At 44.2% G+C, this 24,290-nt stretch overlaps 2 protein-coding genes across 4 annotated transcripts in view; one reads left to right on the top strand and one right to left on the bottom strand.

Annotated features, from left to right (window-relative positions):
• LOC139575931 (piezo-type mechanosensitive ion channel component 1-like) overlaps positions 1-16,586 on the top strand; it is a 74,123-nt gene extending 57,537 nt beyond the window's left edge. For 2 of the 3 annotated variants that reach the window (XM_071401403.1, XM_071401405.1), the window contains 24 exons: positions 68-157; positions 523-602; positions 804-875; positions 5,134-5,234; positions 5,411-5,540; positions 5,620-5,703; positions 5,834-6,006; positions 6,109-6,230; positions 6,781-6,939; positions 7,113-7,371; positions 7,827-8,015; positions 9,185-9,500; positions 9,645-9,768; positions 10,010-10,157; positions 10,431-10,645; positions 10,805-10,963; positions 11,105-11,252; positions 11,360-11,548; positions 11,754-11,846; positions 12,054-12,226; positions 12,386-12,508; positions 14,052-14,131; positions 14,875-15,073; positions 15,229-16,586. In XM_071401403.1, coding sequence (XP_071257504.1) covers positions 68-157; positions 523-602; positions 804-875; positions 5,134-5,234; positions 5,411-5,540; positions 5,620-5,703; positions 5,834-6,006; positions 6,109-6,230; positions 6,781-6,939; positions 7,113-7,371; positions 7,827-8,015; positions 9,185-9,500; positions 9,645-9,768; positions 10,010-10,157; positions 10,431-10,645; positions 10,805-10,963; positions 11,105-11,252; positions 11,360-11,548; positions 11,754-11,846; positions 12,054-12,226; positions 12,386-12,508; positions 14,052-14,131; positions 14,875-15,073; positions 15,229-15,493 — 3,691 coding nt within the window. In that variant the 3' untranslated portion in view covers positions 15,494-16,586. The remainder of the gene's footprint in view (positions 1-67; positions 158-522; positions 603-803; positions 876-5,133; positions 5,235-5,410; positions 5,541-5,619; positions 5,704-5,833; positions 6,007-6,108; positions 6,231-6,780; positions 6,940-7,112; positions 7,372-7,826; positions 8,016-9,184; positions 9,501-9,644; positions 9,769-10,009; positions 10,158-10,430; positions 10,646-10,804; positions 10,964-11,104; positions 11,253-11,359; positions 11,549-11,753; positions 11,847-12,053; positions 12,227-12,385; positions 12,509-14,051; positions 14,132-14,874; positions 15,074-15,228) is intronic. The other variant, XM_071401404.1, reaches the window with a different exon arrangement.
• Positions 16,316-24,202, bottom strand: LOC139575939 (cytoplasmic tRNA 2-thiolation protein 2-like). The gene is made up of 15 exons (XM_071401422.1): positions 23,807-24,202; positions 23,556-23,630; positions 23,275-23,353; positions 23,133-23,192; positions 22,907-22,967; positions 22,671-22,780; positions 20,881-21,170; positions 20,606-20,741; positions 20,299-20,430; positions 20,100-20,191; positions 18,389-18,489; positions 18,025-18,229; positions 17,300-17,363; positions 17,124-17,182; positions 16,316-16,983 (listed from the first exon to the last, which is right to left on the bottom strand). Exons 1-15 carry the CDS (start codon positions 23,860-23,862, stop codon positions 16,905-16,907), a joined length of 1,599 nt encoding a protein of 532 aa, XP_071257523.1. The 5' UTR covers positions 23,863-24,202; the 3' UTR covers positions 16,316-16,904.
• Between the last annotated feature and the right edge of the window lie 88 nt (positions 24,203-24,290).

Raw genomic sequence — 24,290 nt, 5'->3', positions numbered from 1 at the left:
AACTGCCACAGAGTTTTGTATGTACTGTATGGAAACGTTATGTTGACCTGATGTTTGATTGTGACAGGGGCTTTGAGCTGTTCAGGGCCAGCATTGTGAAGAACATGCGCTTCCACCAGGAAGTAGAGAAGAAGTCCCTCTCGCAGCTCAAGAGATCGTGAGTAACCATAGAAGTGACCACTTTCCATGTTCTCAACACATTGAGCCATTCCTCATGTATCAAGCTAAAACGGGCTAATGAGAGAGACAGATCTCATAACTAGCCCATAGCCAAGAATGGCTAGCAAGGCCAATAATCTCCCTCTGCATATGTCTGATGAATATGACAGCAGATGGACGATCTCTGGAAAACACATGTCCAAAACCAAGACTGTAGTGTGGTCAAGTGCCATATTATGTGACTGCTTAATCATATACAACTACTGTAGAAAAACTGAGAGAGGAATGAGAGCGAGAGGGTAAAGTAGTCAGTGCTCATCATGAGTCATGATGACATCAGAATATGTCTGGCCTTCCCCTCAGGATGGAACGGATCCGCTCCAAACAGGAGAAGTGTAAAGAGGGCCGTCGGAAGTCAGACACCAAGACGGATCCGGCATCAGGTACTCAACTTCATTACTTTGTACTGATCCGGCAGACATGAAATGAGGTTTGGACTTGTGCGCTCACTGTCATGAATCATCCTATTAACCGTTAATACATTTATTCAAAGTAATTCAACAACCCATCTCTACGGATGATTGTTTGAGGGTGGTTGTGTTTGCTGTTTGGTAAAGCCTGAGGCCCTTCATCTCACCCCACAGAGCCACAGAGGGAAAAGAGAAGCCACAAGCGTGGCAAGAAGTGGCAAGAGCCCTGGCTGGACCATTCTAAAGGTTTGCTCCATATCCCACTACTATATAGACCTCTGTCAGTGTATAGGCCAGTGCCAGACTGACTTTCTCCATCTCTACAGTATCTGACCCCACATTTATCTCACACCAAGTGCTTAAGTGGATGTGTTTGTGTTGTGCATGCAGCTGCTTGTTGTGTGCCTGTATATGCATGTTCCAGATGTGTCTATGAGCATCCATGTATATAATATTGTTTATGTGACTGTGCACTCTCTATCCTCTGTAATGGAATTGTGTCTGAGAGACTTCTTCTGGGAGGTCATCCAGTCAGTTAGAATCACATCATTACCTGAGGCTGGGCTGTGTCCCAAGATGCCCTTCGCTCAAATAAAAGACCTTCCATCTGCCTCAGGAGGTCCGGAAATTAGATTTGTCTGGGCTCTTTGATATTGAAATAGGAGTATTTTTCTCCTGTGGTGAGCGGCATCTGCATCTGATGTCTTCTGTCAGTGATGGGGAATGGTTGGCTGAGCCGGCCTGCACTGTTTACATGCACTGTCAGAAATCTGGAAAAGTTTTCCTTAGGACCGAACCAATCAGAATTTGTCAAACAGTTTATTAGCAGACTTATAGTGTTTCATAATGGAAACGATTCTATACATTGGGTTAGTACCCATATTTCTCTATACTTTTTGAATTGCAGGTGCAGTCCAGTAGAGGATTGTAATCTTCCTGTCTTTTTGGCCTGTCTTTCCACACATCTGTTTTCATTATTTCCTTACTCAGACAGAACTGCATTGCCCAATGCTGCAAGTCAGTTTCCTTAGTTTCTGTTTTGTTCAAAAATCAGACACTAAATACTCCTGGGATTGAAGTGGTCTCAGTGTATATGAGTTATGACTAGTTGTACTTAGGGCTGTTGCGGTGACCGTATTACCGCCACACCGTCGGTCACGAATCATGAAGGCAGTCAAAGGTAATTAGGCTTCTCCAAGCTCTGATGCGGCTGATGGTCATTAGTAGCCTACCAAACTTGCTAACTGCCTAGGACTCAGCACTCTATTGTCCCTCTAATCACTCTGACATCAATGCAAATTTTTTCGAAAATCTAATCAAACACTTCATGAGAGCCCATGAGCTCATGTTGCGCAACATTTCTATAGGCTATGCAATTGCCCGGGGAAACAGAGTGATGGCCTCTACTGAAAAGAGGAGGATCCCATCAGCTTTCTATAGGCTAGGCCTACTATACTTATTTCTCAACGTTCCTAATATTAAGCACATTGTTTATCTTTACAACAGGAGTATAGCCTACCTGGTTGGCATGAAAATGAACCACCTGAAAGTGTGGCTATTTAAGTACACAGATTACTTGTATGATAATGGTCCATTCTAAATCAACAAATTTCACGCATATATTATTTATTATATGTAAAGACAAGATAAAATCAAGAATAGTCTGATGGGTAACAATATATATTATCACTTGTGAATGATGCCCAGCATAAGAAACTGTTTTTTTTTTTTGCGACTTCTAATCGTAGTCGCACACCTCATGTAGCCTAGCCCATAGGCCTATATGTTTTGTATCACAACTAAAGTGGCCAAATAATTCTTAAAATGAAGCACATTAATCCGCTTTACAAGGAGTTTAGCGCCTAACTGGCATACATAAGCCTACTGCCATGTGCACATTGCTGCGCTTATAATGTGAAGGAATAGCCTATTAGTTTATCAACATTTTAAGCTAAATATTTCGGATCTGTTGCGTCAGCCACATTGGGTAAAAACGTTTTTTTTTATGCTAGTGGTTGTATTAATTTGGGATCTATTGCATCCCAAAAATGTTTGGAATATGTATTTCTCGCACAGAATAGAATAGGTTGACTTTTGTACTATGGGGATAGTATATTGACATAGGATAGTGCTTTTGCCGTTCGTTAGGCCTATTCATCTTGTTGGCTGATGAAAAGTAAATGTCGACAGATCTTCCAATATCTTCAATATGCAACTTGGAATTGGATAAGGATGCGCGCGGTTGTGTCGCCAATAAGTCTGTCTTCACTTGTAGCCTGTGAGAAAGAGCCGATCACGTGATGGAGAGCTATGTGAGTGAGAGGTGCTTCTTAACCTCTCTTGGGCACGTGAGACGGTAGCGTCCCACCTCTTCAACAGCCAGTGAAACTGCTGGGCGCCAAATTCAAATACAGAAATACTCATTATAAAAATTCAGAAAACAAAACATATTTTACATAGGTTTAAAGATTAACTTCTTGTGAATCCAACCACGGTGTCAGATTTTTTTGAAAAAGCTCTGTGACACTTTAGGGTCCACTCATTCAGACTGCTCTTACAGCTTAATTTTTCAGAATACAAGCCTGAAACAATTTCTAAAGACTGTTGACATCTAGTGGAAGGCATAGAAACTGCAATTTGAGTCCTAAGTCAATGGATACTGTAATGGCATTGAATAGAAAACTACAAAACAAAACAAAAAACTAGTTCCTGAATGGATTTTTCTCAGGTTTTCGCCTGCCAAATCAGTTCTGTTATACTCACAGACACTATTTTAACAGTTTTGGAAACTTTAGAGTGTTTTCTATCCAAATCTACCAGTTATATGCATATCATATCTTCTGGGCCCGAGAAGCAGGCAGTTTAATTTGGGCATGCATTTCATCCAAAATTCCGAATGCTGCCCCCTACCCTAGTGAAGTTAAGGATCCGCCCATTTTTTCCCCTTTTTCATTTTTGCCTAAAATGACATACCCAAATCTAACTGCCTGTAGCTCAGACCCTGAAGCAAGGATATACATATGCTTTGAAGTTTGTGGAAATGTGAAATGAATGTAGGAGAATATAACACATTAGGTCTGGTAAAAGATAATGCAAAGAAAAAAACATACGTTTTTTTTGTACCATCATCTTTGAAATGCAAGAGAAAGGCCATAATGTTTTCTTCCAGCCCATGCACAATTTAGACTTTGGCCACTAGATGGCAGCAGTGTATGTGCAAAGTTTTAGACTGATCCAATAAACCATTGCATTTCTGTTCAAAATCTTTTATCAAGACTGCCCAAATGTGCCTAATTGGTTTATTAATAGATTTTCAAGTTCATAACTGTGAACTCTCCTCAAACAATAGCATGGTATTATTTCACTGTAACAGCTACTGTAAATTGGACAGTGCAGTTAGATTAACAATAATTTAAGCTTTCTGCCAATATCAGATATGTCTATGTCCTGGGAAATGTTCTCGTTACTTACAACCTCATGCTAATCGCATTAGCCTATGTTAGCTCAACCGTTTCGTAGGGGACCCACCGATCTGCAGCACTCAGGGAGAAGGGCACAACGCAGCACTCCGGGCCAAGGGCCCAACAGCCGCTGGCCGCAAAAAGGCATGGATTTTTTTAGGGTGCATTACAGTCACCAAAGGAGATGCCGCCGTGATATTCGAGGCATTATCAAGTGCTTGTCAAATTGTGAATGAGAGACTAATGAAGTGTGTACACCCTGTGCAAAAAAAACAAAGCAGAACTCATGCCTTTCAAGCAACTTTTTTCAAATCATCATTAGCGTCGCATCATGCAGCCTTATATTGTATTAACAATCAAAACATATAGCCCAACATTTGTAGAACAAAAAAGTTGCATTATTAACTCTTAATTAAGCATATAGGAGTACCTATTTATTCGTTAACTGCTCAACACAGAATAGCCGCGTGTGTGCACTCCCTCAAATCATTTTGAGAAAATATCCTTTCTATTTTATTCAACCTTGTTAAATTGTATTCTTCATACTATAAAGTAATATAAAATAATGCCACAGAATTCTAAGCAAATCTTGTCTGCTAAATTAACTAGTGAAGCCCATAGCCATTTAGCATAGCCAGATCAAGACCTTAAATAAGGACAGCTCAGAGTATGCTAATCTGTTTTTCAGAATAGACTACATTTTCTTCATATCATGCTTCTTTAGACCTGTCTAAAATAAATAGTGGATTTATTTTGAAGGTGTAAGGAATATTACATGGATTTATTAGACTTTTTAAAATGTAGGTGTTCCAAAGGTCTGCATCAGTGGCTTGTGTGGAAGCCAGCAGATGCTGAGTGTGTTAATGTTAATTCATCGTCAATTACCGTGAGACAGACAGCTATTTGCTTGACAATCACCGGCTGACTAAAGTTTGTGACCGCCACAGCCATAGTTGTACTACCAGTAAATGCATTCACTACCCATGGTCTGTCCTGTCCCCATGTATTGATATCATCTGGATGGTTTCTGTTTAACTTTGCAGTGTTGCATTCTGGGGATTACTACCTGTTTGAGTCGGACAGTGAGGAGGAAGAAGAACTATTTTCAGAAGAAAAAAAGCCTCAGAAACAGACTGCCTTTCAGGTGAGTTCACCTTACAGTTAATCAACACAGCCTCTGCCACCACAGCATTTTCACAGTGCTAAAAGGCACTGAAATGTGCAAAAACAACAATATTACTCAAAATACTCCAAAGCTTGCTTTTCATAATGCAGTATTGAAGCATGTGAATTCCTCCTGCCCCCCCCCCGTGCCCTCAGCTTGCGTACCGGGCGTGGGTGACCAGCGCCAAGGCAACACTGAGGGAACGCCAGGAGAGACAGAAAGAACAAAGGAGGCTGGAAAGAGAGGAGAGACGGCAGAGGAAACAGGACAGTTCTCCAGCATCAGGTCAGAGATCACACACACACACACATACACACACACACACATACACACAGTGATTAACTTGTTGTTTTTTCTGTTACAGGTCATGAAGGTAGTCTTGAATTTGAAGAAAGCATTTCACACGAAGAGATAGACGACAATGACGAACTTGATGGAGAGGGCTCAGGTATTTTGGGGTTTATTTAATGATGAAGGTTACATATTTTGGTGTATTCCCAGTGCCATTTATTCATTAAGTTTCACACATTTTATTGTCTGTATGACCTAGTGCAATGTAATCTCATGCTGTGTTCTAGGGAAGGCAGACATCGTGCAGAGGATCCTGGACGTCCTCATGTTGCTGTGGATCGTGTTCCTGGCCATGGTGGATGGCCTAACAGAGTGGCTCAACCTCATCACCAAGCAGTACGTGGACACCTCCACCGTGCTGTGCAACGAACGCTACCACCTCATACACAACGTCAGCCAGGTCAGTTATAAGGTACCTCCCACAACCAGAAGTCATCTACTTCTAGTGAGGCACTGTCCCATTATGACCAGTGATGGACCCTAACCCTGTAGTGTTTTACAGGGATCTCTGAGGGAGCCCATGGAGGATCAGCTGTCCCAGGGCAGCGAGAGCCCCACTATGGAGACCTGTCTGGGAGACATAGAGGGAGACACGGACCACGTGAATAGAACCAGTGCCACCAGGTTGGTGAAGGTGATGGCCCATTTAACCTATTGGGCACATTAATATTGAATATCTCTTTCGAGGGAGGAACAGAATAGAATTTAACAAAATGTATATGAAAAAATAAATAATTCTTACTGGTTTGTAGTCATCTACACTGAACAAAAATATAAAGTGTTGGTCCCATGTTTCATGAGCTGAAATAAAAGATCCCAGAAATGTTCCATGTGCACAAAAAGCTTATTTCCCTCAAATTTGTTTACATCCCTGTTAGTGAACATTTCTCCTTTGACAAGATAATCCATCCACATGACGGGTTTGGAATATCAGGAAAATTATTAAACAGCATGATCATTATACAGGTGAAACTTGTGCTAGGGACAATAAAATTAGCAGTTTTGTCACACAACACAATGGCACAGATTAGGGCCTAATACATTTATTTCAATTGACTGATTTCCTCATATGAACTGTAACTCAGTAAAATCTTTGAAATTGTTGCATGTTGCGTTTTTTTTTCAGTATATAATTCAGTCAGTGTTGAGTGTTATTGCTGTTATTATGTTGTAGTGGGTTGGAGCTGGTGGAGCTGAGCGAGCGTGAGTGTCACAGCGGCACCACCCTGTGTTGTTCAGAGCCCACTCTGGAGCTGCTGGGGGTGGAGCCAGAACCACAGCACAAAAGCCGCTACCGCCACTCCAGGACCGCCAGCGAGATGCTCACTGACCGGTACTGACATATACATCACAATGTTCCCAGAAGACCTCTACAGTTGACATGCTACAGACCCCAGCTTCTAGCCTGATCGACTCAGACTGCCAACTGTTCCCACGTATCAGTTTGTGTATGTCCTGCGTGTATGAACTGTACTGACCCCGATGTCTCTATACCCCCTAACTCAGGCAGTTCTTTGTGGAGGAGCTGGTCCAGTGTAGAGAGTTCTACTCCTCTCAGAACCGCCTGCTGAAGCTGCAGTTTGCCCTGTACAACCTCCTGGCTGCCAACTCAGAGCTGGTGTGCTACTTCATCATCGTGCTCAACAACATGGTGACGGCCTCCGTCATCTCAGTGATGCTGCCCATCCTCATCTTCCTCTGGGCCATGCTGGCCGTGCCACGCCCCACCAAGAAGTTCTGGATGACCGCTATTGTCTACACTGAGGTGGGTCGTTGTTGGGTTGAAAATGCTGGTACCAAGACAGAGCTGGTTTATGGATTGTTATTGTCGCACCGATGTAGTATGGTAGTGCACACCTATACTAGCCTGTTGAGACATAGCCATTGCACAGGTGCAGATGCTTACTATCTTCTCCCTCTCCTTGCCTTCGTTGGCTAAAGTGGTGTAAACATTGCATAAGATGTGAAGTTTGTAATGTGTAAGATTTGTTTTTTTATTGCACACCTGGTGTAAACCAAGGGTAGAAACCAAATAGCATTCTAGATTTCCAGACCTAATTTAGGGCTTTATTCCACACTGTTCCCGTTCCAGGCTGTTAGCTTTTACAAACAAAACAAATAAATAATCATATTTAACAGATGGTCATGTATTAGATACATTTCTTTATGTTAAACTATGTTTCCTTCTGCATTGTTCTGGTTTGTTCCGGTTCTACTCAGGTCATGGTGGTGGTAAAGTACCTGTTCCAGTTTGGTTTCTTCCCATGGAACAGTGTATATGAGCTCACGCTGAACGAGGACAAGCCTTTCTTCCCACCTCGTATCCTGGGCCTGGAGAAGACTGATAACTACATCCGCTATGATCTGCTGCAGCTGCTGGCTCTCTTCTTCCATCGCTCACTGCTACAGGTATACCAGCCCACCATTGAACTCTCAGACATGACTTTATAATCATACACTACCGTTCAAAAGTTTGGGGTCACTTAGAAATGTCCTTGTTTTTGAAAGAAAATCACATTTTTTGTCCATTAAAATAACATTAAATTGATCAGAAATACAGTGGAGACATTGTTAATGTTGTAAATGACTTGTAGCTGGAAATGGCTGATTTTTAATGGAATATCTACACTTACAGAGGCCCATTATCAGCAACCATCATTCCTGTATTCCAATGGCACATTGTTTTAGCTAATCCAAGTTTATCATTTTAAAAGGCTAATTGATCAGTAGAAAACCCTTTTGCAATTATGTTAGCACAGCTGAAAACTTGTTCTGATTAAATAAGCAATAAAACTGACCTTCTTTAGAAAAGTTGAGTATCTGGAGCATCAGCATTTGTGGGTTCGATTACAGGCTCAAAATGGCCAGAAACATGTACTTGTACTTGTACTAATGTACTTGTCCTCTTGCTCAGTTGTGCACCGGTGCCTCCCACTCTTTCTATTCTGGTTCGAGCCAGTTTGCGCTGTTCTGTGATGGGAGTAGTACACAGCGTATGAGATCTTCAGTTTCTTGGCAATTTCTCGCATGGAATAGCCATAATTTCTCAGAACAAGAATAGACTGACTAGTTTCAGAAGGAAGTGCTTTGTTTCTGGCCATTTTGAGCCTGTAATCGAACCCACAAATGCTGATGCTCCAGATACTCAACTAGTGTAAAGAAGCCCAGTTTTATTGCTTCTTTAATCAGAACAACAATTTTGAGCTGTGCTAACATAATTGCAAAAGGGTTTTCTAATGATCAATTAGCCTTTTAAAATGATAAACTAAGATTAGGTAACACAACGTGCCATTGGAACACAGGAGTGATGGTTACTGATAATGGGCCTCTGTACGCCTATGTAGATATTCCATTAAAAATCAGCCATTTCCAGCTAAAATAGTAATTTACAACATTAACAATGTCTACACTGTATTTCTGATCAATTTGATGTTATTTTAATGACCAGAAAATGTGCTTTTTCAAAAACAAGGACATTTCTAAGTGACCCCAAACTTTTGAACGGTAGTGTACGTTTATACCACAAGATTTGGATTCAACACTCCTAACAGTTTTATTTCTTCACTGTCTCTCATCAGCGGTATGGCCTGTGGGACCAGGAATGTGCTCTGGAGGAGAAGCCCTCACGGCCATCAGAGGAGGCCAACAAGGAAGAGGGAGGAGAGGGGGAGGGGGTGGAGGTCCATCCCAGCCCAGGACCCAGCCTCATGGACCTGGAAGAACTCAAACCGGACGAGGACCAGAAGGCCGAACCAGAGCCTGAACCAGAGCCTGAACCAGAGCCCAGCACCAGCTTAGCCCCCACCCCAGAGCCGCCCCCCAGCCTGCCTGTGGAGGGACCCAAGAAGAAGGGCAGCATCATGCGCTTCCGCAAGAAAAAACAATTAAGCAAAGGTCAGTTAAAGAAACTAGCAGTAGAGAGGAGAATGAAGACATTCATGAATTAAGGGCTTGAGATTTCAAAATAGGAGTGTGTGTCCTTATGACTGCCCTCCTCAGAGTTACAGTGAAATGATTTGTATTCTGTTTGGATCCTAGAAGCCTTAGATATCAAGGCTGAGAAGAAGGAGCAGAAGAAGAAACAGAAGGGTAAGCGTAGAGAGGCAGCCAGTAAGAAGCTGATAGCAGTGGGAGAGAAGATCAAGCACCTCACCATCACAGCGTAAGTACACAAGAGTCACTCACTAGAGAGCTCGTCAGACAATACAGACGTCACACAATTACATAACCAGTGGATTCTCTAGTGTTATTATGGTTTGTAAATAATTCTGTGGGTTTTGATTTGCATTTAGAAGTGTAGTTGGCTGTGACGCGATTACTGTGCTGTATGAATCAGCGGTCCTCTATAATCTTGCCATATTTGGGCATGAGGCAGTGATTTGATTTCCCAAACCTCTTTGTAGTGTGCGGAATGTCTACAAGCCTTGTCACGAATTCTTCAGCGACATCTTACATGCACCGTACCGTGCTGCCACTGATGTCTACGCCCTCATGTTCCTCACTGACGTGGTGGATTTCATCATCATTGTCTTCGGTTTCTGGGCCTTTGGAGTGAGTACTGTTTACATGACTGCAATGAATGCACTTTCTGTACGAGGCCACTCTTGACACACAACCTATTCCTATACCTGCGCCAGCAAAAGCTCTCAAACCTTTCAAACGTCTCAAAAACAGTTCCCGTTATTGTATTACTCATTGTTGCATCACCACCTGCATGTTATTCCCATTAAACCATCAAAACACCATGTCTAGAAGCTCTGTGCTTGTTCACAGGACACTATAATAGCATTCTGTGGACTAAACGGTTCGCCCATTGTGCCTCAGAAACACTCAGCTGCAGCAGACATTGCCTCCACGCTGTCAGAGGACCAGGTGCCCGAGGCCTTCCTGGTGATGCTGCTCATCCAGTTCAGCACCATGATCATCGACCGAGCCCTCTACCTCCGCAAGACCGTCCTGGGCAAGCTCATCTTCCAGATCATCCTGGTGTTCGGCATCCACCTCTGGATGTTCTTCATCCTGCCTGCTGTCACTGAGAGGTGAGGAAGAGGAAGGTGTGTCCGCAGAGTGACACATCTCCTTACGTCTTGTCTATTTAATCACGCTTGTGTTTGCCTATCTTCGTGGTGTTCGACAGTCCTTAAGTAGTGTGCCTATTGCATCATTTCTCTGAGGTGTGTCTCCCTCTGTCCTCTCAGGATGTTCAGTCAAAACTCTGTGGCTCAGCTCTGGTACTTCTTCAAGTGTATCTACTTTGCCCTGTCGGCCTATCAGATCCGCTGTGGCTACCCCACCCGAATCCTGGGCAACTTCCTCACGAAGAAGTTCAACCACCTCAACCTCTTCCTCTTCCAAGGGTGAGTCTGTCCATTCATAGTCTCCTACTCTGCCAGACCATTTAATATGTTTGAGTCAGAGTGTCTCCCTGTTCAGGGAGGTGATGGGATGAGGTTGGGTACTGGTACAGGGTGATATTGTCTGTCTGTCTGTCTTCTCAGGTTCCGCTTGGTGCCTTTCCTGGTGGAGCTCCGGGCAGTGATGGACTGGGTGTGGACTGACACCACTCTGTCCCTCTCCAACTGGATGTGTGTGGAAGACATCTACGCCAACATCTTCATCATCAAGTGCAGCCGTGAGACAGAGAAGGTACTAAGACCTCTAGGTTACAAATGTAGTTGATCAAATCCCTTGCCGTCTGTTATAGTATGTGATTAGGCCAGCAGTTCTTACAACTGGTTCCTCTTCATCCTCAGAAATACCCTCAGCCCAAAGGCCAGAAGAAGAAGAAGATAGTGAAGTATGGGATGGGAGGACTCATCATCTTCTTTCTCATCTGCATCATCTGGTTCCCGCTGCTCTTCATCTCGTTGGTCAGATCGGTTGTGGGCGTGGTCAATCACCCTGTGGATGTCACAGTGACTGTCAAGCTGGGAGGATATGAGGTAATTACTTGGGGGGGGGGAATTATAAGTGAGCCCAATTTACACTCTAATGGGCACCTGACCCATGCTGCCCATGGTCATCTTCAACGGCAAGTCTCGTCCAGCACTAAAAAGCAAGCACTGGAGAATCTATGGAAGATACATTTGATATGTGCTCATGTTAGATTTGCTGTACTAAAACGTTAACCGTTGTCCCTCTCCATAGCCCTTGTTCACCATGAGTGTCCAGCAGCAGTCCATTCAGTCCTTCACTGAGGAGGACTACAACAAACTCACCACCAACTTCTATGACAATGCTGTGCGTAATACCTCCAACTCTACTATAAAGAGCTCAACTAATTTCCTTCCCTTGGGCACCCTGTTTTAGAATATGATTAAACAAATTGGGTACAACTGTGAGTAAGTGATCCCTGTTGAATGATGAATACAACGAACATGGACTTGAGCTCTGCTGCTCCGTGGTAGGTAGTTGTAACTTCTGACTGTCTGTGTGTGTCCCCTGCAGAGGGCTATGCAGTTCATCACCCTCTACAGCTATGAGGACATAGTGACAGCTAAGATCGAGGGCAGCTCAGGGTCAGTGTGGAGGATCAGCCCACCAAGTCGACAGGAGGTGGTCAAGGAGCTGCTGGGCAGCCCTGTGGACATGACCCTACGCCTGGCCTGGACCTTCCAGAGGTCAGCTGGGTGTGGTGTGTGTGTGCGCATCTGTATGTGTATGCACCTGTTTGTGTGTGTGTGGTTTTAAGTAGTTGCAGACGTAAAAACATTTGTTTACGCAATTGCGCTGTGGTTTTCTGTGGTATTTATTGTATTTGTGTCTGTCTCTTTCTTCAGGGACCTTGGCAAGGGTGGCACTGTGGAGCACACGTCTGACAAGTACTCCATCGATCTGGATCCAGGCAACCCGGTCAGAGCAGACCTGGCTTCCCTGCTAGTGGGGAACCGCACAGACCCAGTGTATGTTCTGCTCTCCGCTCAAAGTCAAATGTAGTAAACTCAGCAAAAAAAGAAACGTCCCTTTATCAGGACCCTGTCTTTCAAAGATCATTCGTAAAAATCCAAATAACTTCACAGATCTTCATTGTAAAGGGTTTAAACACTGTTTCCCATGCTTGTTCAATGAACCATAAACAATTAATGAACATGCACCTGTGGAACGGTCGTTAAGACGCTAACAGCTTACAGACGGTAGGCAACTAAGGTCACAGTTATGAAAACTTAGGACACTAAAGAGGCCTTTCTACTGACTCTGAAAAACACCAAAAGAAAGATGCCCAGGATCCCTGCTCATCTGCGTGAACGTGCCTTAGGCATGCTGCAAGGAGGCATGAGGACTGCAGAGTGTCCAGGGCAATAAATTGCAATGTCCATACTGTGAGACGCCTAAGACAGCGCTACAGGGAGACAGGACGGACAGCTGATCGTCCTTGCAGTGGCAGACCACGTGTAACAACACCTGCACAGGATCGGTACATCTGAACATCACACCTGCGGGACAGGTACAGGGTGGCAACAACAACTGCCCGAGTTACACCAGGAATGCACAATCCCTCCATCAGTGCTCAGACTGTCCGCAATAGGCTGAGAGAGGCTGGACTGAGGGCTTGTAGGCCTGTTGTAAGGCAGGTCCTCACCAGACATCACCGGCAACAACGTCGCCTATGGGCACAAACTCACTGTCGCTGGACCAGACAGGACTGGCAAAAAGTGCTCTTCACTGACGAGTCACGGTTTTGTCTCACCAGGGGGGATGGTCGGATCCGCATTTATCGTAGAAGGAATGAGCGTTACACTGAGGCCTGTACTCTGGAGCGGGATCGATTTGGAGGTGGAGGGTCTGTCATGGTCTGGGGCGGTGTGTCAGCATCATCGGATTGAGCTTGTCATTGCAGGCAATCTCAACGCTGTGTGTTACAGAGAAGACATCCTCCTCCCTCATGTGGTACCCTTCCTGCAGGCTCATCCTGACATGACCCTCCAGCATGACAATACAATGCCACCAGCCGTACTGCTCGTTCTGTGTACGATTTCCTGCAAGACATGAATGTCAGTGTTCTGCCATGGCCAGCGAAGAGCCCGGATCTCAATCCCATTGAGCACGTCTGGGACCTGTTGGATCGGAGGGTGAGGGCTAGGGCTTGCAGGTGCCTTGGTGGAAGAGTGGGGTAACATCTCACAGCAAGAACTGGCAAATCTGGTGCAGTCCATGAGGAGGAGATGCGCTGTAGTACTTAATGCAGCTGCTCGCCACACCATATACTGACTGTTACTTTTAATTTTGACCCCCCCTTTGTTCAGGGACACATTATTCCATTTCTGTTCATGTCTCCGTTGTTGAATCTTGTTATGTTCTCACAAATATTTACACATGTAAAGTTTGCTGAAAATAAATGTGGTTGACAGTGAGAAGACATTTCTTTTTTTGCTGAGTTTATTTCCATTTCTGTGTGAAATCCTGTCCTGAATTCTGTTTGACATTATCTATACTGTTTTTTATCAGACGTGTGCCTCACATGTTCCCCAACTATATCCGAGCACCAAACGGAGCCGAGGCCAAACCAGTCGACCAGCTGTATAAAGGTCAGAGCGGCTTTTCTGTATAAACATACTTCCTCCCATACAGTACTTGAAATATAGACGGTTAGCTGACAGCGTCACGAAAACGATGCACACACTTCAAAGGGGCAGAAGGCAGTGTGTTATGGTTCTGGATGGCCATATACCTAGTGTAACAGTATAACTTTACGTCGTCCCCTCGCCCCGACACGGGCGCGAACCAGGGACCCTCTGCACACATCAACAACTGACACCCACGAAGCGTCGTTACCCATCGCTCCACAAAAGCCGCGGCCCTTGCAGAGCAAGGGGAAACCCTACATATTGGTTTCAGAGCAAGTGACGTAACTGATTGAAACGCTACTAGCGCGTACCCGCTAACTAGCTAGCCATTTCACATCCGTCACACTAGCAACAATGACAAGAAACTGCCATTTGGTGAATCCTAAGTGGCTCGTTTCAGCTCGTTGTTCTTGATACCATGTCTTGTTTTGATTGATCTCACGTCTACTAACAGGGACAAAATTTGCTAGCTGTAATGCTTTATTTGAGAGGCAAGTGCTCATTGTTCAGCTTTCTTTCTTTCTATTTTCAATAAACATTGGCGATGATATATAGTTTACATGTTGTCAACAATCTAAGCCAACTCTGTCTGTTTTGCCCCATATTTGCTGCTAAACAACCAACCCGTCTATAAGGAAGCTCAAAGCTAAAACATGGGCAGTCAGTCTGTGTTACTGTCTCCCTGACACCATGTTCTGTTGCAGGTGATGAGGAGGGCTACCAGGATATAACACTGTCTCTGATGAGGGACCGCTCTCTGAACAGCACCCGTGGGGCCCAGGAGTGGTGGGACATCAGCATCGCCGACTGTCCTCCGTCCACAGGGGCCTGCGGCGTCCTGCCGATGGTCATCTTCAATGACAAAGTCAGCCCCCCCAGTCTAGGTTTCCTGGCAGGATATGGGTAAAGATCTATGCGTGCCTGTGTTCTCAATGGTAGCCCATTCCAGCAAATCGAATAGACCTGATTTGCATTCAAACTATTGTGTGGGAAATTAACTGTTTAGACGAGAGCTCTATGTTCAATTATGCTCATTCTACACTTGTTCTCCATTGCAGGATCATGGGGCTGTACGTGTCTGTGGTGCTGGTGATTGGGAAGTTTGTGAGGGGCTTCTTCAGTGAAATCTCTCACTCCATTATGTTTGAGGAGCTGCCCTGTGTTAACCGTATCCTCAAGCTGTGCACAGACATCTTCCTGGTCAGGGAGACAGGAGAGCTAGAGCTGGAAGAGGAACTCTACTCCAAACTCATCTTCCTCTACCGCTCACCAGAGACTATGATTAAGTGGACAAGAGACAAGCTATCAAGTGACAATCGCTAGCCCCCCCCCCCCGGCTGTCCTATCCAGATCACCCCTGGGGTGCCTCTAAAAGACCCAATACTAGCTCCAGTGGGTCTATTTTCACTGTGCACTAACCCCTCTTAGCCAGGGGGAAAGGCATGTTTTGTCTGTTTCTGTATTCTGACAGTACTATTTGCCTCTGCTGGTGGGCTGTACTGACAGACAGTGAGCCAGAGGCTGTGTGGTGGCCAAGGGGTCTGCTCCAGTGCCCGTCCAACTGGTTATGGAAAGTTTGGCTAGGCCTCTCCAATCAGAAGGGCAGGTTAGATGCTTTGCACTTTGACCACAGACTAAAGCCAGGCTCCTCTCGTCTTATTGGCTGGGTTCCAACAGAAATATCGGCTTCTGAATGAGGTGTGATGGCCGGCTTGACCTACAGACACTACCCCTTAATGAAGAGACAGGCTGGATCTTCACTACACTGACCAGCAGTGTGGACAGCGCCAAAGGGGACAATTTGAGAGAAAAAGGACCTAAAGTAGGGTGTTTGTTTCCAATCAAAACACTATTAGATCAATTTCAGCCAAATCTCCAAGTCTTACTCAAACTGTTTACAAATTGAAACGCTTCAGTTGGGAGGAAAGCTAACTTTGTACGTGGCAACAAGTTACAGGCTTATTGATCGCAAGACTTGAATCTCTTAAATGTTAAATGATAGAGTATAGCAACACTGTAAAATGTCTTAGTCATGACAATCCTTAAATGTCTCCATGCTGGAATAATGCATAAGGCAATATTGCCCCCATCTCTGGAAAATGTCATGCTGGAGTACTTTCAGAAATTGTGACACTATACAGAAAACACAGCTACCATTGTGCCTTTTTATTTGTTTCTGAATTGTTACAACAGGGTTCAGCCATTGCCAATTTGCAAAAACCTTTCCTAACTTTAAACATGTGTTATACTTTTATTTCCATATGTTTGCTCTCATTTTCAGAGAACCTGATGGGAGTTCTAATGCAGAACCATGTAGGTTGTTGCTATGGGATCTCTGTTGTGGAAGAATAATCATTTATATTTCCAATAGAATGTGATTCAGCTTCTAAACCAATGAAAATATTGTTCATTCTCATTTCTGACATGGAAAAACTAATTGTTTCAGCATCATACATCCATATTCAATTCATTAGTTATACCTGAATCAATGTTAGATTCACCACCAAGCAGTGCCATGTACAAAGCAGCTTTATTTTGTGTGCAGTTAAAATACAGTTTCAATCAGCATATTGTTGTCTTATAGCCAAATAATATTTATTCAGTCAGTTGATTAATTAAAAGCAATTGGTATTAGTTTATATTGAGACAAACAGCCTTGGCTGTATAGTTGCCAAGGGAACAACTTCACTGCAGTGCCGTTGGACGTTGTCCAGTCACACTGGGTATTAGTCTGTCATAAGGACCCATTGACACTCAGGATGGCTTCATCCTCTTCCAGCAGGAACTCACTGATCTCCTCCCTCATCTGAGACCTAGACAAGTCCATAAACAGAAGTAACAAGGTAAATAGAAGGATATGCTCAGTATAATTCTACTGGTAATAACTCAATATTCTACGCAGACATTATGGCTATTTCACGTTTTTGAGTTAAGAATGTTGTATAAATCTCACCTTCTCTTCCTTCTCTCAGCCTCTGACAGTATGTACTGGGGAAGGGCATCTTCTGCTGTCTGTAGAACAGAGAAAGGCCATGGTTCACATTGCACATTGTCCTGCTGTAGTCTTTCTAAAGATTATATTGGTCATGTTTAGGAGTAATGTGAAGTGATAGACGTTCTTTCACTTACCATGTCTTTGATGGTCAGTCTACAACTGTAACACAGGCTTTTAAGATCCACTGTCTCTGGCTTCCTGAAAGAACACACACAGTATTGTATTAATTCAATAGGATCAAATTAAACAGCCACTTGTACAAGTAACTTCAAGTTGCTTGGCACTTCACCCTAAATGTAAACACGTGAATATACACTGAGTGTACAAAAGATTAAGCCCTGCTCTTTCCATGACTGACCAGGTGAAAGCTATGACCCCTTATTGATGTCACTTGTAAAAATCAGTGGAGATGAAGGGGAGGAGACAGGTTAAAGATTTTTAAGCCTTGAGACAATTGGGAAATTGATTGTGTATGTGTGCCATTCAAAGGGTGAATGGGCAAGACAAGATTTAAGTGCCTTTGAGCGGGGTATGATGATAGGTGTCAAGAATTGCACCGCTGCTGGGTTCAAACTGAACAGTTCCCCATGTATATCAAGAATGGTCCACCACCCAAAGGACATCCAGGCAACTTGATCACTGTGTGATTATCATTGGAGTCAACATGGGCCAGCATCCCTGTGGAACGCTTTCGACACCTTGTAGAGTCAATGCCCCGACGAAGTGAGGTTGTTCTGAGGGCAAACGGAGGGATGCAACTCAATATTAGGAAGGTGTTCTTAATGTTTTGTACACTGTGTACATAATCCAGCTGTACAGTAATGCAAACATTGGAGACAGGAGACAAATGCCTACTGACTTAGCAGAGGAGCAGCAGCCCCCTTCTCCAGTCATACAGCCCTGATGCTGGCCCCCTCCAGAGGAGTAGCACTGGCCCTGGCTTGCCGAGGAGGCTGGAGGCAGCCCTGGAGCTGCTGCTGTACCAGGGGTGAACCCGGGGCCTGGGCCCCGCCTCTGAGACAGCTGCTCTGAGATCAGTGTAGCCTGGTAGGCAGAGAACTCCTCTAAAGAACATGGGGAGGCAGAGAAGGATAGGTAGAGATATTTACGTGATTAGGGTATAGAAATACTAATTTCAGTACAAAATGACATGTACTTTTATTTAGTGAGTACAGTACATATATAATGTGATGCCGTCTTAGTACACTGGCAGTGCGACTCACCTAGTTTAGTGTCCAAGGCGCACACACATAGTAGGCACTTAGCAAAGGGTTGTGTGTTGGTGTTCTGAGGGGGACATGCTGTGTGGAGCTTCTCACTGGTCCTGGAGGACAACCATCAAAACAGGTACTCAATACCAAAATCCTCAACAGCTATCTTCGCACGAGTCTAGATGCATAACAAGCTCATTTAAGATTGATATAGTATCCTAACAAAATCCACTTCCAACCACTATTTTCTTTACAAATACTGCACCATATAAACAAAAAAACAAACGTTCTCACTGTCAACTGCATTTATTTTCAGCAAACTTAACATGCGTAAATATTTGTATGAACATAAGATTCAACAACAGACAAACTGAACAAGTTCCACAGACATGTGACTAACAGAAAGGGAATAATGTGTCCCTGATCAAAGGGGGGGGGTCAAAATCAAAAGTAACTGTCAGTATATGGTGTGGCCACCAGCTGCATTAAATCTCCTCCTCATGGACTGCACCAGATTTGCCAGTTCTTGCTGTGAGGTGTTACCCCACTCTTTCACCAAGGCACCCGCAAGTTCCCAGACATTTCTGGGGGGAATGGCCCTAGCCCTCACCCTCCGAGCCAACAGGTCCCAGACGTGCTCAATGGGATTGAGATCCGGGCTCTTCTCTGGCCATGGCAGAAGACTGACATTCCTGTCTTGCAGGAAATCACACACAGAACGAGCAGTACGGCTGGTGGCATTGTCATGCTGGAGGGTCATGTCAGGATGAGCATGCAGGAAGGGCACCACATGAGGGAGGAGGATATCTTCCCTGTAACACAGCGTTGAGATTGAGCTTGTTGTCATTGCAGGCAATCTGATGATGCTGTGACTCACCGCCCCAGACCATGACGGACCCTCCACCTCCAAATCAATCCCGCTCCAGAGTACAGGCCTCGTGTAACGCTCATTCCTTCGACGATAAACGCGAATCCGACCATAACCCCTGGTGAGACAAAACCGCAACTCGTCAGTGAAGAGCACTTTTTGCCAGTCCTGTCTGGTCCAGCGACGGTGGGTTTGTGCCCATAGGTGACGTTGTTGCCAGTGATGTCTGGTGAGGACCTGCCGTACAACAGGCCTACAAGCCCTCAGTCCAGCCTATTGCGGACAGTCGGAGCGCTGATTGAGGGATTGTGCGTTCCTGGTGTAACTCGGGCAGTTGTTGTTGCCATCCTGTACCTGTCCCGCAGGTGTGATGTTCGGATGTACCGATCCTGTGCAGGTGTTGTTACACGTGGTCTGCCACTGCGAGAACGATCAGCTGTCCGTCCTGTCTCCCTGTAGCGCTGTCTTAGGCGTCTCACTGTACGGACATTGCAATTTATTGCCCTGGCCACATCTGCAGTCCTCATGCCTCCTTGCAGCATGCCTAAGGCACGTTCACACAGATGAGCAGGGATCCTGGGCATCTTTCTTTTGGTGTTTTTCAGAGTCAGTAGAAAGGCCTCTTTAGTGTCCTAAGTTTTCATAACTGACTTTAATTGCCTACCGTCTGTAAGCTGTTAGTGTCTTAACGACCGTTCCACAGGTGCATGTTCATTAATTGTTTATGGTTCATTGAACAAGCATGGGAAACAGTGTTTAAACCCTTTACAATGAAGATCTGTGAAGTTATTTGGATTTTAGAAGTCGTTCTTACAATTGGTTCCTAGTGTGGCTCGGTGTGCTACCCATCCTCACCTGTAGATTGTGCTGACAGTAGAGGGGAAGTCAGTCTGGAGTTTGGTGACAAAGCTCTCTGTTACGTGCTGGATGCTGGCCTTGTTTTGTGCCTGGAAGAGGCGGTGAAGGAAGAATACTCTTAAAATACTCAACGGACTTGGCCAACAGTGTCACACTACATAACAATGATAGTAATCAGAACACAGTCGACTCTCACCTTAGTGTCCAGGCCAGGGATGAAGACTGAGGGGATGTCAAACATTCTGTTGTAATATGCTATTTCTTTAGAGGAATAGTCCCTCATGGGTCTGACAATGACCACGTCTCCGTAGCGAGGATCTGAGAAGCCCTGTGAACATAGCAACATTTCAAACTAACACAGATGCTGCTGCCAGAGCTCAAAACACAATGTATGTCTATGTGGGGTAATGCTACGAACGGTACTTTATTGTAATATTTAGAGGGGCATAAACATAATGTTTACTATTCTACTGAGCTGAAAGAGGGGAGGATTTTTTCCTCACCGTGTCCGTTGCCAGCGATGCCCCTCGCCCCAGAGAGATGTTGCTGAGCAGTTTGATGGCCAGACGGGAGCAGCTGTCCCCCATCATCACCTTGGTGTAGCCCTGTGTCCTCGCTGTGTGGAGAATCAGGTGCAGCCTGGACAAAGCAATGCATTACACCTGTCATAAATGGCCTTTACACAAACTAGACCTTCAGAAGCATTTCAGACATGTTCATCCCCCATATGCTCTGATACGTAAATGGCATGTCTCGGAGATACGGTCTAATCTCTCACCTCAGTGTATGTAGCAAATCCTCTTTGGCTGTCAGCGTCCTCACAGAGGCAAACAGTCTCTGAAGGGCTTGGGTGTGTTCAGGGGTGATGGGGCTGGTTACTCCATTCTCGACCTCCTGCATGCTCAGACTGGACAGGTGACTCTGGGCATTCTCCACAGAGAGGTCTGGATGCTGGTTCTTCTTGGTCTGGATGAATTGGTCCACAGCAGCTTTATAACTCGACCCAGTCTGTGGTTTTTCTGTTGCCGAGGATCCTGCCTCTAGCACTGAGCTGGGGAGACTGAGTACCTGAAACACCATGGGAAGGGAAAGACAATAGACATGATGACGCAACCATATGTTCTAAATAATGACAAGCTATAATACAATGCCTTCGGTAAATTATTCAGCCCCCTTGACTTTTTCCACATTTTATGTTACAGCCTTATTCTAAAATTGATTAAATTGTTTTTTTCCCTCAATCTACACACAATACCCCATAATGACAAAGCAAAAATAGGTTGACATTTTTGCTACGTTTTATATATTTTTAAAAATGAAATCACATTTACAAAAGTATTCAGACCCTTTACTCAGTACTTTGTTGAAGCACGTTTGGCAGTGATTACAGCAGAGTCTTCTTGGGTATGACACTACAAGCTTGGCACACCTGTATTTGGGCATTTTCTCCTATTCTTCTCTGTCAGGTTGGATGGGGAGTGTCGCTGCACAGCTATTTTCAGGTCTCTCCAGATGTTCGATCGGGTTCAAGTCCGGGCTCTGGCTGGGCCACTCAAGGACATTCAGAGATTGTCCCGAAACCACTCCTGCGTTGTCTTGGCTGTGTGCTTAGGGTCGTTGTCCTGTTGGAAGGTGAACCTTCATCCCAGTCTGAGGTCCTGAGCAGGTTTCCATTAAGGATCTCTGTACTTTGCTCAGTTCATATTTTATTTAAACTAGGTAAGTCAGTTAAATTCTTATTTACAATGACGGCCTAAATCCTGACTAGTCTCCCAGTCCCTGCCACTGAGGAGTGGCTTCCGTCTGGCCACTCTACCATAAAGGCCTAATTGGTGGAGTGCTGCAAGGATGGTTGTCCTTCTGGAAGGTTCTCCCATCTCCACAGAGGTACTCTAGAGCTCTGTCAGAGTGACCATAAGGTTCTTGGTCACCTCCCTGAGGATGGCCAGCTCAAGGAAGAGTCTTGTTTCCAAACATCTTCCATTTAAGAATGATGGAGGCCAGTATGTCCTTGGGGACCTTCAATGCTACAGAAATGTTTTGGTACCCTTCCCCAGATCTGTGCCTCGACATAATCCTGTCTTGGAGCACTACGGACAATTCCTTTGACCTCATGGCTTGGTTTTTGCACTGCCAACTGTGGGACTTGATATAGACAGGTGTGTGCCTTTCCAAATGAAGTCCAATCAATTGAATTTACCACAGGGACGCCAATCAAGTTACAGAAACATCTCAAGGATGATCAATGGAAAAAGGATGCACCTGAGCTCAATTTTGAGTCTCATAGCAATACTTACGTAAATACGGTATCCGTTTATTTTTTATGCATTTGCAAAAATGTCTATACCCGTTTTCGCTTTGTCATTATGGGATATTGTGTGTAGATCGCTGAGGATTTAAAAAAAATAATTTTTTAGAATGCGGCTGTAACGTAACAAAATGGAAAAAGTCAAGGTTTCTGAATACTTTCCAAAGGTACTGTACATATTTAATGCCAATGATCAAAGCGCAGTCTCACATCCCAGACAGAAGTACAAACAACATTTTTCTGACCCATCTCTAGCTCACCTGCTCCAGGTGGACTATGTGGTAATGGTAATTAGTGGCTCTGAAAACTGACTCCAGTTGAGCCACTGCCCTCTCCCGCTCTTCCATGCTTTGACCACTGGCACCGCCCTCTGTCAAGACATAGTAATAGACAATCATCACACGGGAGCTAGTCTAATGGGCCAGAACCCCTTGCTAAGTGACAGATGAAGAAAAAACATTGTGCCAAAGAACAGCGATGATCATCTGTACATTACCATCTATGTAGATAATTCCAGGGACAAATCTCAACTTCTTGGGTGCGTCTCGACTCAAACCCTGAGAGAAGGTTCATTTTCATTCAGAAAAACAAAAACAGTTTGAAACCCTTAATAATTTGAAGAAACTGTTAATGAGTTGCATCTAAAATGTCAGCCCTGTGATATTTCAGTAATTGCAACATACAGTGTGACTACACATCTAGTAAGACATTGACCCAACTACCTCTTGAACCTGTGACAACATGGAGCTAGAGGTTGGCCCTCCAGACACTGCAAGAAGAACCTACAACAGAGAAACAATGCCAACTCAGTTGTTTTGATTTATGTAAGACGTTACACAAATGTTAGAGATGGATATTCAATACCTTCTCTCCAGGGAATATTACCCGGTTCTTTCCCAGCATTGCCCGGAACTTGTGTATGAAGTACTCCTTGAAGCAGCCCCTGGCCAGAAAACATACCCAAATAAATACATTACTTTTCATTATTAGCTACAAAGAGCATATATGCCGACAATGAGAGCAAAAGATGCACAACGAAGTAAAAATTACCACTTTTTAATTTTTGCTGTAAGTTCTGTGGGGCCAGTTCTTGAGACAAATACATGTAGTTTGTGACTCTCAAAAAGCAGTTCAATTAACGTTACCTGCAAAATGCATCTCCAGCTCGGATGATCAATACCGCTGTATTTTCTTTGCATTTGACACACTTCTTGGAGACACTGCGATTTAAAAAAAATGAATTGTGAGTGGATGGAAGCAGTTTCTAAAGCAGACAACACTTTAAGTAGCTAAGCTAACGTTAGCTAGCGAGCTGAACTTAGTTACACGTGGACATTAGCTTGACTGCAGTTTAGGCAACTGGGTAATCTAGCTGTTAAATGGGTAAATAGTTTACCGTGGAGTCACTCTGTGTTCTAGCTGTCCATTGTATTCCTCATCGACCTGACACATGGTCGGGTTGAGTTAGCTAGCTATGTGACGAAGAGCTCTAATTTATTGTAGCTTGCTAGCCAACAATTGCAGAACGTAGCTGTAACAGTTTTCGGTTCAAGCTTGCCAGTTAAAACTATGTGAGCAGATACCAGCGTTCTTCGAAACTCTATTTAGCTAGATAAATTCATTAGATTAGTGTAGCTATTTCGAGATGTATTTAATTCAGCCTATTTCTTATAGCTGTCAAAAGGCTCGTGCTGGAATAACAACATCACGCATTTTGATGACGTGCTAGATTCTTTACACAGTCATGTGAAGAGCGTTTTGTAGTTGGATCACTGTTCTTTTTTGTGGATGTATCACATTAATCAATCTTGCAACACATATTTTAAAAGAGAAAATTTGAACTATAATAACTTAAACATTTTACAACACAATGAAACAAT

This window comes from Salvelinus alpinus, chromosome 5 (assembly GCF_045679555.1).
Source record: "Salvelinus alpinus chromosome 5, SLU_Salpinus.1, whole genome shotgun sequence".
Lineage (NCBI taxonomy): Eukaryota > Metazoa > Chordata > Actinopteri > Salmoniformes > Salmonidae > Salvelinus > Salvelinus alpinus.
Note: the sequence above shows the minus strand (reverse complement) of the source record. Positions and strands in the feature narration are given on the sequence as shown.